At 51.0% G+C, this 17,860-nt stretch overlaps 1 protein-coding gene across 34 annotated transcripts in view; it reads left to right on the top strand.

The window, feature by feature from the left end:
• RBFOX1 (RNA binding fox-1 homolog 1) overlaps window positions 1–17,172 on the top strand; it is a 1,316,266-nt gene extending 1,299,094 nt beyond the window's left edge. For 25 of the 34 annotated variants that reach the window (XM_055136054.1, XM_055136041.1, XM_055136046.1 and 22 more), the window contains 2 exons: window positions 12,617–12,692; window positions 14,334–17,172. In XM_055136054.1, coding sequence (XP_054992029.1) covers window positions 12,617–12,692; window positions 14,334–14,456 — 199 coding nt within the window. In that variant the 3' untranslated portion in view covers window positions 14,457–17,172. Of the gene's footprint in view, window positions 1–693; window positions 747–12,616; window positions 12,693–14,292 lie in introns of all 34 variants that reach the window. The other 9 variants (XM_055136051.1, XM_055136045.1, XM_055136037.1 and 6 more) reach the window with 3 other exon arrangements.
• The last annotated feature ends 688 nt before the right edge of the window (window positions 17,173–17,860 follow it).

Genomic DNA, 17,860 nt, shown 5'->3' with positions numbered 1-17,860 from the left:
TTTTATCATCTTCCTGGATTTACACAGTCGAAGTCAATACAGCATTTTCCATTTTTATTTTCTTTTTTCATACTGCATCCTGAAATGCAATTTGGCAAGACCATGCTGATTTCAATCGGCCAGTTCTCTTATGACTTCAGGTAGCCAGCTTAGCGTGGTAAGGAAATGAAGAACCATCTCCAGACCCTATGGAACATTCTCTTCTGAAATGACTTTTTTTCCCCTTTCCTTTAGAAAAAATATATTTTTTCTACTGTACTCTAATAAGAGAGTTGGGAATTATATGATTTCCCCTAGATAGTGGTGGTGTATTCTTTTGCCTCTCTGTGTTTAAGAAGGAAATCTCCCTACCTAGCAGAGACGCCTGTCTCAGCACAGTCTGAACATACCCTCCCTGTCTGAGCACTGTCTCCTGGCATGACATGTCGGTCACACATCGTGATCCTACCCGGGTGCCACAGCTTGTACACGGTCCATACTCTGACATTGCCATGATTGTGTGGAAAAGGGTCCCGCATGCCTGTCTCATGATCTCGAAGCCTTCTAAGTCTGAGATATATCAACACATTTCCTCGCAACCTCCATCCACACGCAATGCCCTTCCCTCCCCTCCTCTGAATACATTCAGCCAATCGGCCGCAGCACAAGCCCTCCCTGAGCGAGCAGTATTGTGAATTTTATCTTCTCTTCCAGAAATCAGTTCGTCTTCGTTGCAGCAGATGAAATTTCTTGTAACACCTCTGCAGGTAACAAACATTGCTACTTCTTGATGCACCCACCCAAAACTCAATTTTCGTTTTTTTTTTTCTTTCTTTCTTTCTTTTTTTTTTTTTTTTTAACCCCTTCACATGCTGCAGTTGGTCCCTGGTAGAAAGTTGAGTTAAAAATGAAAAACCAAACCGAAGGCTGTTTATCTTTGGAGTTGAGCTAAAGCCCATAGTCACCGCTGTCTCGAAAAACATTAGGTGTTTGGCTAACTTGGATATAGTTTATTTCCAGTTTGAATAATAATACCTGATCCGGAAAAGTAGAACCATTAGAATGAAGCCACCGTAAAGTCTGATGAAATGCCCAGTGTTCCTGTGTTAAAGTAAACGGGGAAAGATGAGGGAGCCCCTCCCCCCCAATGGGTTGCTTCTGTGTTTTTTCATGCGTTAATGTCTGGGATTCACTCAAATTTATATGAGAATGATTCGGGATATTTCTGAGATGACTGCTCTGTATTCTAGGCCCTGAAAGATTGGCCTTATCAAGCTAGAGGCATGAGGGGGTGCAATGATCTCTGTCTCCTAGAAAGGGGATCCTGCTTCTATTCAGTAAAGATCCCCCGTTTCCTTTCAAACACATGAAAAGACACAGAACTGAGACAGATGCTTCTGTTTTTTGAAATGAAGACACTGGCAAAGGGAAACTGCACAGTTGCATGCTCGGATGTGTCATTCAGAGTCACGCCTGTCCTTTGGCTTCCGTGTGGTTTAGAAGGGTTACATTCGGGCTTTCATTAGCATAGGATCACTCAGTCAAATGTTGAGATAGGTGATGCCTTAACTAATCATGGTTGTTTTGTTTGGGTTCCCCCCCCCTTCCTTTTCTTTCTTTCCTTTTGCTTTTAAGTCTAACCAATGACTTAGAACAAGGACGAGGGGACCTTGACAATGTGTTGATTTTAGCAAAGAGAGAGAGGACCGTGCAGCTCATCCATGTGCAATTGCGTAGGCCATGATCTCCAGGAGTGGAGCTGAGCCTGACACGTAGACGTACATTTGATACCCAACGCCTTCACATCTCTGGGGAAGGACACAGGAAGTCACTTGCCAGGACGTCCCATCCACTCACCCTCTAGGCATGGAAGAATGCCCTTGGCAAGGACAGAGAAAGGGGGAAAATCTCTCTGTTCCGCCAGGCAGGGCCCCTGAAACTCCAAGGCGGCTTCCCCGATCAAGTCAGCCCCCACATTTCCAGTGGCCCAAACCAGTGTTTCTCAGCCTTCTCCTGCCTGTGCCCCCCTTCCTACCTTGTTTTCTTCCTGTGGCCCCTTTGTCCTACTAGTCGGTCCCTCGAAACGTGTGCTGTGTCACCCCTGTTTGATGTGACTTTTCACTTGCCCTTGGGCCCTTGGGATATCCTGAGGGCCCACTGGGAGCCCAGCGGCACCAGTAAGAACATTGGCTTAAGCCTCACCCCAGCGGTCCAAGAGAGTCTCAATTGATAGTGGGAAGTGCCAGCTGGGCCCATTTTTATCAGCCTCTCTGATATTGGCCCTGCTCTCTGCCCTGCTCCATTCCTGGCCTCGCTCACCTCAGTCTCTCCTGTGAGGCGGGGGGGGGGGGGGGCGCGGGGAGGGGCAAGCCCAAGACTAGAGTCGGGCGTTGCACGCTGTGGATGCCCGTTCTGTGGGACATGAATGTCACAGCCATTTCAGAACCTTAGAAGGATGGAGTCTGCCATCCAAGGGTGGAGTGGGAAGGGGTGTTGGTTTAAAATGTCAACAGGATAAGGCCTGGCACGCGGCTGACCCCGGGCTCCATCCCTGGCACTGCAGTGGTCCCCTGAGCACCAGCAGGAGTGATCCCCGAGGGAAGAGCCAAGAGTAAACCCTGAGCACAGCCAGAAACAAAACGCTAAACAAAAGGGGAAAAAATGCTCACAGGAAAATGGTGGGGGAGAGAAAGTACAGGGGTAAGTCGCTTTCCTTGTGCGTAGTCCACACCTGTTGACCCTTGGCACTGCGTACGGTTCTCCCCACATGGCCAGGAGTGACCCCAAAGCACACCTTGATATGGCTCCCATGCTCCCTAAAATAAGTAAGTTTCTTTAAAGTGTTACAAAGCTGGAAAGTTAATGCAACAGGTAAGGTGTTCGCCTTGCACACGGCCAACCCAGGATTTATCCACGGCACCACATACGGTCCCCTGGAGTGATCCCTAGGTTAGACAGAAATAAGCTCTGAGTGCTATTGGGTATGGCCCCAAATCCAGATTAATTGATATGCACATTAATATCGATAGCACAGCAGGTAGGGCGTTTGCCTCGCATGCAGCTGACCCAGGTTCAATTCCTCCATCCCTCTCGGAATGCCCGGCAAGCTACCGAGAGTATCTTGCCCACACTGCAGAGCCCGGCAAGCTACCCGTGGTGTATTTGATATGTCAGAAACAGTAACAACAAGTCTCACAATGGAGATGTTACTGGTGCCTGCTCGAGCAAATCGATGAACAATGGGATGACAGTGCTACAGTGCTACAGTGAATATCTTAATGGGTATACCCATTGTCAGTCTCCCCATTCCCTAGTAAATCTTGTCTTATCTCTTAGGTTATGAATTAGCTTAGAAATGGGCCATATGGTGCCACGTTAGGACCCAAGAGAGATTTGTTTGCTCTCACAACTCACACCAAGTGGCCCCCACACCATCCCTCCAAGAGACTGCAGGTAACGCAAGTTGACCCAACTTGAGTAGACGTGGTTGCTACCCTTCTCTAATTTGGGGTGTCTGCTGAGTCAATCCTTAATGAATCGCTATTGATCCCATTTCGAATTGAGAGAGCTCTCCTTGAGGCTTCGGTGACTCAATTAATAAAATGTGATATGCCTTATGAGGTTCCGTTGGAACTGAGAATTTTGAATCAAGCCTGAAAAAGTGAGACAGCCCTGTCAATCAGCTGTCACTTGCGTCCTGGCCCCGTGTTCCTCCAGACAGCTCACTCCACACAGGCTGGGACTTCGGGCTTCCTTGAAGTCTTCCAGGCCTCCCCCCACCCCCCGCACAGTAATACAAGGACCCAGGGCACCCACATTCAAATAGCAAAGCGGAAACTCTTGCCTCTCATGCAGCTACTACTCCCAGTCTGGGGCACCGGGAACCTCTGATTTCAGAGCTGACCCAAGGCCGCATCTCTCTCTTTCCATGGAGGGAGAGATCGATAAGATGCTGAAAATCTGCATTTGGGAGTCTTGGTGGATTCCAGAACTGAAACTCTGACCAAAAAGGCATGAATTGGCACCTGATGGTCTCTGTCCCCAGAGCAGTAGCTGATGCAGCTGTTACACTGGAACAATACTGTTGTCCATAGATCGGGCCAATGAAAACCAAATAACTCCCGCTTCGTTTTGATCTTCTTTCTGAGGGGTTTTGGGCCGTACCTAACCGTGCGCAGGGCCGCCTCCTCACTTGGTGCTGATGGGTTGCTTTCTGGCAGTGCCCAGGGACCCACATTGTTTCCCGGTTTGGACCTCAGACCCCCGCGTGCCCTGGGCTCCTTTTCATTTTTCAAATGCAGCTACTAGAAAACTCACAATGTTCCCACAGGCACGTGTCCGTGTCTCTTGTCATATTTATGATGGGTGCCACCATAGAGAGCCGGGATGGTCTTCGTCTTGCTGGCATGACTATCCAAAGAGTTGCGTGTCCCCAAAACCAGTCTCTGAGAGGGCTGCGGGCTGCTCACCGGGGAGGGACGTGTAACAGTTAATTTGGAACTTGGGCATTTCTGTTCAGACTTTCCTTTTGTTCTGCTTCTAATTGAAAAGGGTGTGTGTGTGTGTGTGTGTGTGTGTGTGTGTGTATGTTTGTGTGTACACGATACAAGGCCATCCTTGGGGGACAAGACCCAGAACCTACTCGCCCTAGTAACTGCTTTGTGCCTCCACCCCACCTCCCTGGGTGCAGGAGATTCCAGTGCTCAGATCTTCAGAAGGGGGATAAGCCAACTCCGTGGGGTCTAATAGAATCACTAACAGATGTCCCCTCGGTTACTGACTGGTGGCCTCTCACTTCTACCTATGGCCAAGATGCCCCCACGAGTATCTCCATTTATGGATGGACACACTGGCACTGACGGGAAAGCTTCCTGCATTCTCCAGGAAGCAGCTGAAACCGGATGTGACCTTAGGACTGGTCCAGGGCAACCCATGACTGCCCCTCAGCCCTGCTTCTTTGCAGGGGTCACTGATGGTCCCGAGAAGGGTCCCACACCAGGCTGCCTGCGGGCACCCCCAGTGGGAGAAGCCAGTGCCGGGTGCCACGTTCATCTCAAGGCAGGCTGGGAAATCTCGAGTGGTTTGGATGGATCAGGAGTCGGGACCCCAGAGAGAGACTCAGACTCACTAGGAGAAACAGTCTGGGGTGCAGTGCTCAGGAGGACACAGCGGGGGTCCTTTCAGTGTTGGGGAACTTCCAGGATGGCAAGAGTGTTATTCTTGGAAGTGGCACCCTGTGTGGTCACTGCCCTGATGGAGAGAGAGGCCAGGTTCTGACCTCAGGCCTGCTCTGCTGGGTTCAGAGGAGTTGTTGAGTCACAAGAGAGGTCAGAGGAGGACAGATCTCTGTGGTGGGCCGCGGTGAGTGCTGTTCTGCTGCTTCCAGATCCCGTGGGTGTGGGGATTTCTGTGCCTTCTGTGCATAGCTTGGATGTGGAACAAGTATTCCTGGGCAAAACCGAATTTCATGAGTCCCCTTAGTCGCAAGCTGCAGTGCCTGGGAGATCCCTGCTCCCTCCTCTCCCTTTAAGATTTAAAATCCCAGGAAGCTAAGAAATCCCCTCGGGGAATTGTTCAGGTCGTCATGTCAAAGCCATGTCAGAGGAGTGAACGGCCACAGAATTCAGGAATGTCACAGCCAAGTGGCCGTGACCTCGTGGGTTTCGTTTGGAGGAATTGCTTCCCCAGCTGGCGTTGTCTTCCTCAGAGCTGTGGCTGTGTGCGGTGGTGTTCCCTGTGTGCGGTGGTGTTCCCTGTGTGCGGTGGTGTTCCCTGTGTGCGGTGGTGTTCCCTGTGTGCGGTGGTGTTCCCTGTGTGCGGTGGTGTTCCCTGTGTGCGGTGGTGTTCCCGGTGTGCCGAGGCCTTCTGGGTGTTCTGAACTAGGCGGCATGTTCAGCTCTTCCCAGCTCCCCGTCTTGAAAAGTTCGGAGACTCAAACCTGCTCAACCCCACAGTCTCTCTTGGTGGATTGACTCCAAGTCTCTGCCAGGCTGGGAACTGTCCCTGGAAGTTCTGGCCCGATCATGACCGTTCGTTCACGGCCACTGTGAGCTCCAGCTAGTGTGCGGTACACGAACCCAGAACCCAGAGCATGAGAGTTGTGGGGTTCTGTGACTTAGGGATGGAAAATTGGCATCTTTAGCCTTTGGATTGTTTGGTGGATGTTTGGGGGTCTGGGTAGGAGGGTCCTGTCATGAGAAAGATGGGCTGAGGTGTCCCTAGCGGGAACTGGGGTGGCTTCCAGTGGAATCCCGCATCCTTCCAGTGGAACCCCGCGCCTGGGTTGCTCCTCCCGCTGTGAAGTGGGACCTTTTGCTTCTGCTCTGGGATAACAGCGTCCTTCCGGCTGAGGGTCCCTGTCAGACCCAGGAGCTGCACCCCACCAAGGCTCTCCCCGAGGCCTCCTGCCTCCTGCCATGTGTCCCTGGGGTCTTCCTGCATTGGCTGCTTTTGCGTCTCAAGGAGGTACATGACCCAGGTGGGTTGTATCAGATAAGAAACTAGTGTCCTGGGTGGGGGGAGCTGAGGGACTCAGGAGCCCAGGGACACCCCCTCTGCCCCCAGCTTGTCTTTTGCTCCTTTTCCTGACCGAGCCTGTCCGTGGCTCCTCTCCGCCGAGAGCTGCCCAAGAGCAGAGCGTTTTTGCAGCCTGAGGATCACCTACTCGAGCAGGTAACCCAGAGGATCACCCTGTGGGTGGGATGGAGGTGGAGGAAAAAAAAAAAACAGCTTATTGATCTGTAGCTCTTCCGGTGAAGGAGAATCCCTCCCGCCCGCCCGAGGAGAGCCTTGTCCCTCCACCCTTTCACGGGAGGCCTGAGATAGCCCGGACGCGGGTGAAATCTAGACCTGGGCTGGCCGCTCCCCAAAGCTCCCCAAAGATCAGGTCTGGTGCTCTGAGTGTGTGACGAGCAGAGACGCGTCCGTCCAGCTTGTTATCCCGAGGAAGTATTTGCAGCCCCAAATGACAAGGCAGAGACCGGGGATCCGAGTTCGAATGTCTGCTCTGGCCCTCACCTCTGCTGGACGGGCACAAAGGTCTGCACTTCTGCTTCATTTGGGCCCCGAGAGAGTTCTGCCCCATGCAGGAACTGCATCTGAGACCAAGTATTCCATTTTCTCTCTGTGTCTCAGCTCTTGCTGAGACGGGGGGCCTGGGGTCACAGGACATGAGAGGAGAGGGTGGATGAATGACTCTTGAACTATAAAGAGTGGAATGAGCCACTGTGTTCTCACTGTCCCTTTAACTAACCCATCTGCTGGGGGGTGGGGGCGTGGGGTGGTTACCGGTACAGCCAAGGGGAGTGCATCATCACTGGGCTTCTTTCAGCCAACCCTGGAGCCTGTAGATGACCATAAATTTTGGGAATGATGAAGTGTTGCAATAAATACCGGTTCCAGGTCCCATTCACAAGGCAGCCAACCCGTGCATCTGACTCTAACGTAGCATCTTAGACTCTCTCTGTAAGTCACCAGTTAAACACCTGTGGCTGGAGCCCCCCGCCCCACCCCCCAGGGTTCTGTCCCAGATGCATCCTTCCTTCCGTGCCTTCACCGGCCTGGGAAGGAGGGTGAGGTGGGCTCATGAGCCACCACACAAGCACTCCCCAATCCCCCTCCTCGGGAGGACCCCTCCCACAGCTGCAGCCCCCTTTCCCGGTGAGCCTGGCAGGGCATGGACCGGCTGGCACTGGTTTCAGGGCCAGGAGGGGACTCAGGGAGGCAGATTTATCTGAACCATGGAGGAAGGACATGGTGCAGGGGAGCACGTGCCCGGATGTTCTCATCCCAAGCTCCCGGCTGTTCCCCTGGGTTTAACTTGTGGTTGATGTCCAGGAAGACGAGGACTCATGCTGGTGGGTCATGGAAGTAGACCGGCCAGTGAAGCTTTGGACTAGGGACTCCCAAGGCTTCACTGGCAGGTCTACAGAACATCCGTGAAAGCAACCGCCCAGACCCTTCAGAAAGCATTGCAGGAAGAGTCCTGGGGTCCCTCCGCCCCCCGTATTAGGGGTTTAGGCTAATAGGCTCTGCCCAGGTCTAACGCTCTCTTGTCTGAACTGCACTGAGAAGGTACTGGAAGGATGGTGCTTTTTGGCATTCTGTGTGGCGTTTTGGCTGCTCTGACACAGCCACGTGCCCCTGGCTACTTCCACTCACCTCGGGCTGCTGGCTTGGCTCCTGGTTCCCTTGGGCTGTGGCCTTGCTGATGTGTGTGAGAAACCCAGGCTGAGAAAGAGCCTAAACGTGCTAGAGCCTTGGTACAGGCAACCAGGTGTGGAGCCGAGGCTGAGCAGGTCCCGGAGCAAAGTTGATCGGGGAAGGAGGCATTTGGCCGGAGCAGGTGACGCTCACTCGGGGCGAGACAGGAAGGAGGGAGGGCGGATGTTTGCGTGGGGAGGAGCCTGTGCCAGTCCCCGGGAGAGAGTGAACCTGGCGTGTTTCTAAGGCGTAGGGCTGTTGTCTGTGCGCTCAGAGTCAGCAAGGAGACGGGCCGGGGCAGGGTGGCCGCAGGAGGTCACGGTCACTCCTGCAAGTTTGGGTTTATTCTAGGATTACTGGGGGACTGTTGAAGGGTTTGGAGCAGAGAAGTCACAAGCGCTCATTTAAATAGATGTTTGTTTATTTAGATAAAGTTGGTGGGTGGGGGCCGAGTGGATAGAGAGAGAAACAAATGATGTGTCGGAGGAAGAGATCTGATGACTGCTGCTATCCGTGGCTGGTGATTTGATGAGACAAGAACAGACTCAGACACGCAGCGTTTAATGCCGAGGCTGATTGAACCCGGTTAAGCCAGGCTGGTGAGAGTAGTATGGGGGCATTTCAGATGCCCGCCATTGCTTCCAGTAGGTGACCCGTGAGGGCCACAGAAAGGGCATGGCCTGATCAGTTATGTGTCATGAAATGACATTTTGGATAAGGGTCTGCATATCCAGAAGTAGTCCCAAGACACGGTCCCAGCCAGCCACCGTACCTGAAGGTTGCTCGGAGACACATCACCTGCCGGTGCAGAATGCAGCCCGCCACAAAGTGACGTCTGCCTGGCCATCGGGTCCCCGTGGGTGGCTCATACGGAAGCCAGGCCACGTGGTCCCATCTCTGGGGTTCGGTCCCTGGACTTGCCACCTTCCAGGCTGTGCTTGGCGCATCTATTCTCTGATGCGCCTGGTCCGGCCACTTCAGGAACTGTGCTAGGCCCGCCTCTTCCCTCCTAACCCCGCTTCGTAACTCTAGGGTCACTCCAGGGAAGTAATTAGCCTTGGAGAAGAAGCCTCCTGGCTTTCAGTTTGATTTGGCCTGGTCCCTTTTCCTCTGTGGAAATGAACTTTTAATAGTCATGATAAAAATCACAGGATTGGGGAGGTAGAGGTCAGCCCGGGGGAGGGAAGGTGTCTGCCCGCGTAATGAGGGCTGACCGCTGCTGCCTTTTCCTTCTGTCTGGAAGAGAATCTCTGCCTGATTGCTGTCTGGGGTTGCTCTCAGAGGCTGAAGCTAGAACCCAGCTAGAGGCAAACAGACCTGCCTTTTTGGGGGTCCGGGCAGGGAAGGTGGGAGCTCAGCAGCCAGGGAGCGAATTCTCATAACATGTTAGCGTCCTCCAAAGAGGAAGTTACTCTTGTAGTAAAACTTCCCTAGGCGTTAAAGAAGAAAGCGTAGGCAATCACTCCGAATTGGCATCTTCTTCACATTCATTTTGAAATCATGCCAGGTCATTGAGCGCTTGGTAAATGCCCAAGGAGCGTCCCTTTGCCTGTCTGTGCCCTGTGCACGTGCCCAGCTTGACCCGGTCTCCGTGAGTTTGCACTCATCGCATTAGTGATGTCTCCCACCTGAGACTCTGTTCTCACACATCAACCAGAGTCCCGGCTCTATGTCCACGAGTGAACGGTTTCTTCCTAACCCCGATTATTCTTGTTTTTCTTGACCTTTTTCTTGACCTTGCATCTGTTTCCCCAAGAGAGGGAGGACTTTGAGTTAAGACCATTTCTTAAGAGTCCCGGGACTAATGGAATAGGAGTGTCTGGAGAACTAGTTGACTCTTGGTGAGTTTCTCTGAGAGATTGCCCACAAGAAAAGCAACTTTCTTTCATGGCTCAGCCCTCGAGGATCAGAAGCTCACTGCAGGTTTAAGGTGAAAAACGTCTGTAAATCATTTGAGTCCCAGGAGGCTTTGAAATGGACCTGGTTGGGCTGTGAGCAGGACATGGCGGATGAGAACTAGTGCGGTCAGGTGATTCTCTATGGAGAGCGCTTCCAACCTACCCGTCAGAAGTCCCTTCCCTTCTCTTTCCCCTCCTTTCTGAGCTCCATGGTGAGGGCGACCATCTGGGACATTCTTGTCTACCAAGTAGGAGAGAGATGAATGGGCAGAAAATGGGGAAAGACGGAGAAGCACTGATCTTGGAATCAGACTCCCAATGATGGGATGTATAGAATGATGGAACGGACAGCCAACTTCTTCCTCCGCTGTTCCTTTCCTCAGAGGAGGCCACACTTCCACACTGGTTTGGGCTACTGCCCCCTTTTCAGGGAAAATAAAAGACTCCGTGCTCCCCTTAAAATCTATTCAAGCAAAATAACAGGAATTACCTCCTCTACCACCACACACACACACACACACACACACACACACACACACACACACCCTCTTGCACTCAAATGTGCTGCTACCCGTCTAGGGTCATTCCGAGGGTCGGGACAGTATCACCCGCTTTGGAAAACACTGATGTCAAGGAAAGAGCCAGAATCCATGAGCCAGAGCCAGATGCGCCAACACAGAGCCCGTCTAGAGACGGCTACCCAGAGCCCTCACTCACCAAGTAGAGAGGTGCCCGGGCAGTCTCTCCGGGCAGGATGGTCTAGCAGGAGCCAGTGTGCTGGGCCCGAGTTCAGTTTTCATGGCGTATGTCTGTTCACCAAAAAAAAGCATCACCTCCTGTCTAAAGACCCAAGAGAGTGTGGATTCCAGCCCACGGATTCCGGGTCAGAGCCAGAAGTGGCCAGAACCCCATCCCAGCCACTCAGGGTCAAGACAAAGCCCACCTTGAGCAGAATGTTCTCCCGTCACAGACCACGTTCCTCAGTGTGTGACATGAGGGACACGTGGCAAACTTCAGAGTGGACCTCTGTGGGGCGGGAGGGAGCTCACCGGTGGGGGCCGTGCACCCGGGCCACAGACGGTGGCGACACCCAGGAGTTTAGGTTTTCATCAGAGTTAGAGTGCACCGTTGTTATTGGAGCCCCAGGTGCTGTGTTTGCTCTTCCTGGCGCACAGCGGCTCCATTCGAGAATGACCCTCTCCATAGAGTGCCTTCTCCTGGGAGGCCCGCCGGTGTCAAAGCCAGTGCACAGCCAGCGCCTGGTTTATGTGGCCATAAACACCGTCAGTGCCTCCAGGTGCATCTGCTGTAGGGAATAATTCTCTGGGGATCAGATGGCAGGTGGACTCTTGCTCAGACAGTCTTCCCTTTTCATCCACTCTCTGTCTCTCCCTCTTCTCTCTCCCTCTTTCCCCTTTCTCTCTTTCTCTCTCTCGTCTCTCTCCCTTCCTCTCTCTCCCTCTTTTTCCCTCTCTCCTCTGTCTCTCCCTTCCTCTCTCTCCCCTCTCTCTTCCCCCCTTTCCCTCTCTCTCCCTCCATCTCTGTCTCTGTCTCTCTCTCAGTCATTCAACAACCTCGCACACAGGAATTTCCCTTTAGGGCGCTGCATTCAGAGACCGTGACAGGCATGTCTGTTTGGATTGATACTGAAATACCAATGATGAAGCCCTGTCCGTGGGGTGACCTGCCAGGTTATTCAAGGGAGTGCACATGACACCACGGACAGAGCTTCTGAGCTGCCGTCAACAGTCCCGGGATTAGGCGTGACCCCCACTCCCGAGAGCCTTGAAGCCCTCAGGTCCTGTGTGTGCACTTGGTTCATGTCTTAGTAGCTATCCCAGGCCTGGAGCTTCCCTTTTTACTCTACAGCTGGAACTAGAAGGCACAGCAGAGAGGGAGGAGGCGAATAGGGGGGGGGGGGGGAAAGCATCAAAGGTCTTCTAGAATCTTCTAGAATTGGCGATGTGTCCCTTCCCAGAACCTGGCCTTGGATGACTAAAGAGAGAACTTCTGGGGTGACAGGATCCAAATCCAGTCAGGGTCCAGTTCTAGAGTGGGGGGTGTGGGGACCGGTCCCATACACCCCCGAGGAAGCTTCTCTCTACAAATCCTCGTTTTTACTCTAAGATTTTTGAAAACGATTCCCCAGACGGGCTACTTCCTCCTTTCTGGTCTACCCCATGTCACTTGATGGGTGACAGCTAAGCCAGGAGCAAAGGATAACCTCTCTCTGAGTAGGACAGCGTCCTCTGGGGGTCGGGGCCTCCGAAAGCCTTGCCTTCTGCTTGCTGGTTTCTCCCGTGGCCTCCATGTGCGAGGCCGCAGTGACTGATGAGAGGGGAAGAGGCCCCACCCAGTGGAGTTAGGATTGCGTGGACACAGCTGAGCCTTTCTCCCCGTGGGTGACACGCCGGCAAACCTGTCTTCTGAAGACCACTAGGGCCCCTCCATCCTGTCTCGATATCTTTGTATTTTGCTGTTGTCATCGTCCCTCTGTGCCTACCGTCGCTGAGCTGTCCCCTCCGCTTCCCTTTCAGTTACGGACGAGTTTATGCTGCCGACCCCTACCACCACACACTTGCTCCAGCCCCCACCTACGGCGTTGGTGCCATGGTGAGTACCAGTCCCCCTCTCCGCTTCCTCCCGCCCGGTCCTCCCCCACCCCCGGACCGGGGACCATCCGGACGGGTTGATGGTTGACGCACTCCCCCTTTCCCGTAATTGAATTTGTCTCTTGTGCTAACAGCAGCTAAAATGCCACATTCATCCTCCCAGTAAACTTTGATAAATGTCTTAATTTCTTGCCAGTGTAGTGCATGTAAGTTATTCTATTTCTAATTTTGCAAGTCTCACCTAGCAGAGCACTTACCTTAATGGAATAATTAGTCATTTTGATAATTAAATCCATCACTAACAGAATGCAGTGTCAATGCAGACCTTTTTTTTTTTCTCCCCACCCCCCCTCCCCGGCTGCTCATGTACATAGCCCCAAGGTTCCAGCCCCAGCAGAGACTTCAGAGGAGCTAGCTCGCCCAGGCCCAGGCCTCTGCTGTCAGGCAGCTGAGAATCTGATTGCTTCTCCTCCCCTATTGCAGTTCATGCTTAAAGTCATAGTCGCCCAGGAGAGGAAATAGAGAGAGGCACGTTGTGTGTGTGTGCGCGTGTGCCCACTACTAAGAAAATTAGAAGGAGCCAGCCGAGCTGGGTGGGGAAATGGTCTTTATGATTATTTTTTTAACTTTTATTTTTTGGGGGGTGGGGGTGGTGTCTGGGTTTTTGGTGCGGAAGGGGCAGTGGGGAGGGCAAACTTGGGAGAGGTCCGGGCGGTGTGAATCTGCCTGTACTTGTTCAAACGTCTATGCACTAAATCTCGACTCCAGTAAGGGGTGTGCCCGTCACACACGCGCATACGCAATCATCCACAGAGCTTTTGGCATGCAGGGTTTTTTTTTCCCCTGCTTGGGATCAGGAAGACCAGTCCTTATCCTAAACACAACTACAACAACAACAAAAAGAGAGTGCCCCTGGGCATGGAGTTGAATGGCCGAAGCGTAGAGAGCAGGGCAGAGCTTTCGTGGGACCTCCTAGCCAGACGGCGGGTCCCTGGAGCTGGTGCTAGGAATTCGGTCTCGATTTGGAAGCACGTTGTTTTGCAGCAGCTCCTTCCCGTGAACCCAGCGATCTGTCTGTCCAGCAGCCCTCTCCAGGGCAAGGGCCCTAGGGATGGTTGAGCCAAGTCAAGAAGTTGACGTAGGCCTCCACCCTGCCTTGCCATGTGACAATTCTGCTACCACCTCGAGTCTACAGGAGGGGTGCGGGGGGAGAGCTGAGTCCATTCGATAAACTCTCCAGCCCAACCTCTTGAGTGTAGACGGGATGTAGGGTGACTGGGTCAAGCCAGCCCGGTGGGGGGGGGGGCTAGGGGGTGCCACCCTTCCCTGGTCCAGCTCAGAGCACGGGACTGGCCTCCTGAACTTGGTTTGGGGGCGGGGCGGGGGGTTATTTTGAGGGCGTTCCTGGGGTGGATTAGGAACTAGTTCCTTTTCCTTCCCGCAAGAATGACCTGGGCAGGGTAGGGGGTGCCCCCTTATTTATTTTCGGGTGTCTATTTTTTCACCTTAGTTTTTCTTTTCTTTCTTTCTTTTCTTTCTTTTTTTTGTTTTGTTTTTTTTGTTTTGTTTTGTTGTTTTGGATGCTCCCTTTGTTACCAAAGGAAAATGTAAAAAACTCCCCCCTCGAATTGCTTTGTTTCAGAATGCTTTTGCACCCTTGACTGATGCCAAGACTAGGAGCCATGCTGAGGATGTGGGTCTCGTACTTTCTTCATTGCAGGCTAGTATATACCGAGGGGGATACAACCGTTTCGCTCCATACTAATGAAAAACAAAAACAAAAAAACAAAAAAAAAACAAAAAACAAAAAACAAAACAAAAACAAAAATGAAACAAACAAAAACCACAAAAAAAAAAAACCATAGCAACCTTCCAGTGTGGGGAGAAAGGGAGCTTTCCAAGGCCTGGGTATTGCAATACATGCAGTAGTACATCATTTTAGCGACTCTAAAAAATAAAAAAAAAGAGGAAAAAAATTACATTTTTTATCTTATACCTCAGATATTTTGTTCTGTGTATTTTAATATTGTGGGTCTTTCATTTCTGAAGGTTCCGTAGTTTGATTGCTGGCTGTAGGAGTTTTGTTTCTGTTTTGGATTTTATTTTTGTGGTTGATCTAGAGAGATGCTAGCTATAAATAAAAACTGGGTTAGGGCCCTATCCAGAGTGCTATATCCTGTAAATGACTATATGCTGACTGTGTAAGCTCCGGGGGGGTTATCCGCTACGGGAAAGAGTACCAGTGAGGGTCATCGTCATTTTTTGCTTCCCCCCGCCCCCCTGTCTCCATGATTTCATTTTATGAAGGGGAAGGGTGGGAGGGACGGTGGAGATCGGGACTCTGGGGATCGACTGAAAGAGAAAGGAATTTGTGACTTGAAGGACCGAGGCGACCCACTGTACCAACAATCATACCCACGGTTCTAAGTTTCTCATCGTTCGTTCAAGCCAAAGGGTGTGTGGTTGAGGGGTCCTTCTCGCAGTGCTGTGTCTGAGTTGACTGAAGCTGTGACCCGCCTTGCAGGGCCGTTCCACCCGGCAGTATTCAGCTTCTTACGCAGCCACTAGGTAGTTAGAAACCGCTAGTCTATCCACAACATTCTTTTTATATTTCTTCCAGTATAATGAATTATTGATATCATTGCTGACTTTTATATTATGGGAGGGAAAAAAATAACATTAATAAAAAGGTGATAAAAAGCACTGTTTCTATTTTTTTCTTTTTTTCCAAAAAAAAGAAAGTAATAAAAACTTAAATTCTTTGTACCGGTTAAAAAAAAATGTATAAAATGTACCTCTGTGCAGTGGAGTTGTTCAGTGCTAGAAACAGTCCATGAAGCTTTAGTTTTAGCCTAGTAGAACTGTTAAGAGACAACACGTATAATTTTTATGGAATTACATGGTAATTATATTCGGATTTCTAGACGCATTTTACAAGTATTGCAATCACTGAGTAGAGATATTCATGGTATTTTCATCAGCTCGGTACTTTTTGGACACATGACCGTATGATGTGAACAATCTGCAATTTTTCAGCCCGTGAAAGCTGCCCTCCCCTGCGCCCCCTAGCCACCCACCCACTTCGACTCCCAGCCCCAGGCTCAGTCCCAAACTAGTTTTCTTAGTTCTGTCTCCAGGGCCCAGGACATTTGTCAAAAGGAAGCAAAAAAAAAAAAAGTAGGTCCCACCTCTTCATCCCTCGCTACCACGCGCTCCCCTCTCTTCGAAGGGCCAGAGTCACAGCTGAAAAATTACAGGTTGTGTATTTTCTTCTGTTTGATCTCTTTCCATGTTGTCCTGTTTACAAAGTTCTCCTAAGTTGGGGTATCTGTCACGGGTCTTCCTGTTTTTTTGTATTTAAACCAAGGGCAGCCCCCCTCCCCACTTCCAGGTCCCCGAGGACTCAAGCTGCCGTAGTGACATCTGTGTACGGGGCGGGCTCTGGGCCTGCACCTTAGTAAGTTATCCAACTCACCGCTGTGAACCTGCCAATCGCTGTAACAACTCTGCTTTCAAACAAAACCCAACAAAACTGAAAAAAAAGACAAAAAAACAAACAACAACAAAAAAAATAATGTGTTTGTGACCCAGCTTTTTCCCGCCATTCTCTGTGCATGCAGTTAAGATCGTCGGATATTAAAACCATCAATAAAATTTCACGAGATTTGAACACAGCGTTTCTGTAGCTTGGTGTTTCAGACAGAGCACTGTCATCTTGGAAAGAGAACGGGGAAGGGAAAACTCATCAGCCAAAAAGTTAAACCTGCCAAAAGTTCTTTTGACCAGACTTCTTGGGGGTGTGGGTGGGGGGGCGGGGGGTGGTGTTTCCTAACCTCATTCAGATATCCTCATGTCCCTACTTCCCCTACTTGGAAACCACACACCGGCCGGACCACGGGCGTGGGGAAAGACGGCAGACACAGGAGCTGGGGAGAAGAACTCTCCCAAAGGTCTCAGATCACAAAATCCAGAACTTGCCTCGTATTCGGAATCACAAACATTGAATTCTTACTGTTGTTGGTTCAAGTACAATTAATTTGCAGTTTTGATTTTCGCCGACGAGCTGTACTTTCCCCCCATGATTGTATGTAGTTTTAATAAACTCCTTTAGAGCAAGCGGGTGCCAACTGATAGTACAGAATTTTTTTTTTTTGTCTCGGCACTTCTCCAAGATGCCAATAAGTCATTTTCAAATGTATGTCAGAGATGTAAACCAACATTTTGGATTTTTTTAAACGGTATTTATTTGGAATGTTTTCATTTATCTAAATAACTATTGCTATTATGAATTATGGAGAAAAAAAGATTAATATCATGTGTGACATATAGTGACTTCTTAACACACACATTGTGTAATCTGCAAACCCAGAAAATGTGTATATCTGTCTTTAGAAATTAGTGTTTATATCACTTACAGTGGTTTGTGAATAAAGAAAACTGGTTTGTAATATCAAAAAATAAAAGCTTAGTCTCAAAAGGTACCTGCGAGGGGACAGTCTGAGTCCTCGGTCTACGTGTGCTTCCTTGGAGGGGGGTTTCCTGGTCTGGGTGAGTGACCGGGCGTGTGACCCTCTGGACAGTGGAGAGTTGGGGCTGCCCGGCTGGCAGAGCCCGGCGCCCTTCCTCATGCATCTTCTTCCTGCAGAGTTGGTCAGACAAACCAGCTGAATTCCGCGAATGTGGTGGGTAGCGGGATGAGAGGCAGAGGGCCAATGTGGGCTGAGAAAAACAGATATTCTGAGTCAAGATCCTATTTTTACCCCTTCCTGGATTCAACCCAGAGCAAGATTCACCCAAGCTCTGAGCCTCTGTCTCATCCATCATTTATCACCTGCGATCACCCACTTCTTAATAGTTTTAGGTAGATGGAGGAAGATCACGACGAGGCAGGCTCACGGCTGGGCTCACCAGCCTGTACCAGGTGACGCTCTCCAGGTGAGGAATGGGGGCAGTTAGCGAGGGGGCATTCTCTCAGACCACAAGTGACGACCAGTTCTCTGGGAAAGACCTCCCCACCCCACAGGGAATGTTCTTTCCTGGGAACTTTTGCTTTCACCATTGTATCACTGTCATCCCGTTGTTCATCGATTCACTCGAGCAGGTGCCAGTAAACGTCTCCATTCGCCCCAGCCCTGAGACTTTAGCAGCCTCTCCTTTCTTGTCTTTCTC

Source organism: Sorex araneus, chromosome 4, assembly GCF_027595985.1.
Source record: "Sorex araneus isolate mSorAra2 chromosome 4, mSorAra2.pri, whole genome shotgun sequence".
NCBI classification, from domain to species: Eukaryota; Metazoa; Chordata; class Mammalia; order Eulipotyphla; family Soricidae; genus Sorex; species Sorex araneus.
The sequence above is the reverse complement of the archived record's forward strand: the minus strand, read 5'-3'. Positions and strand labels throughout refer to the sequence as shown.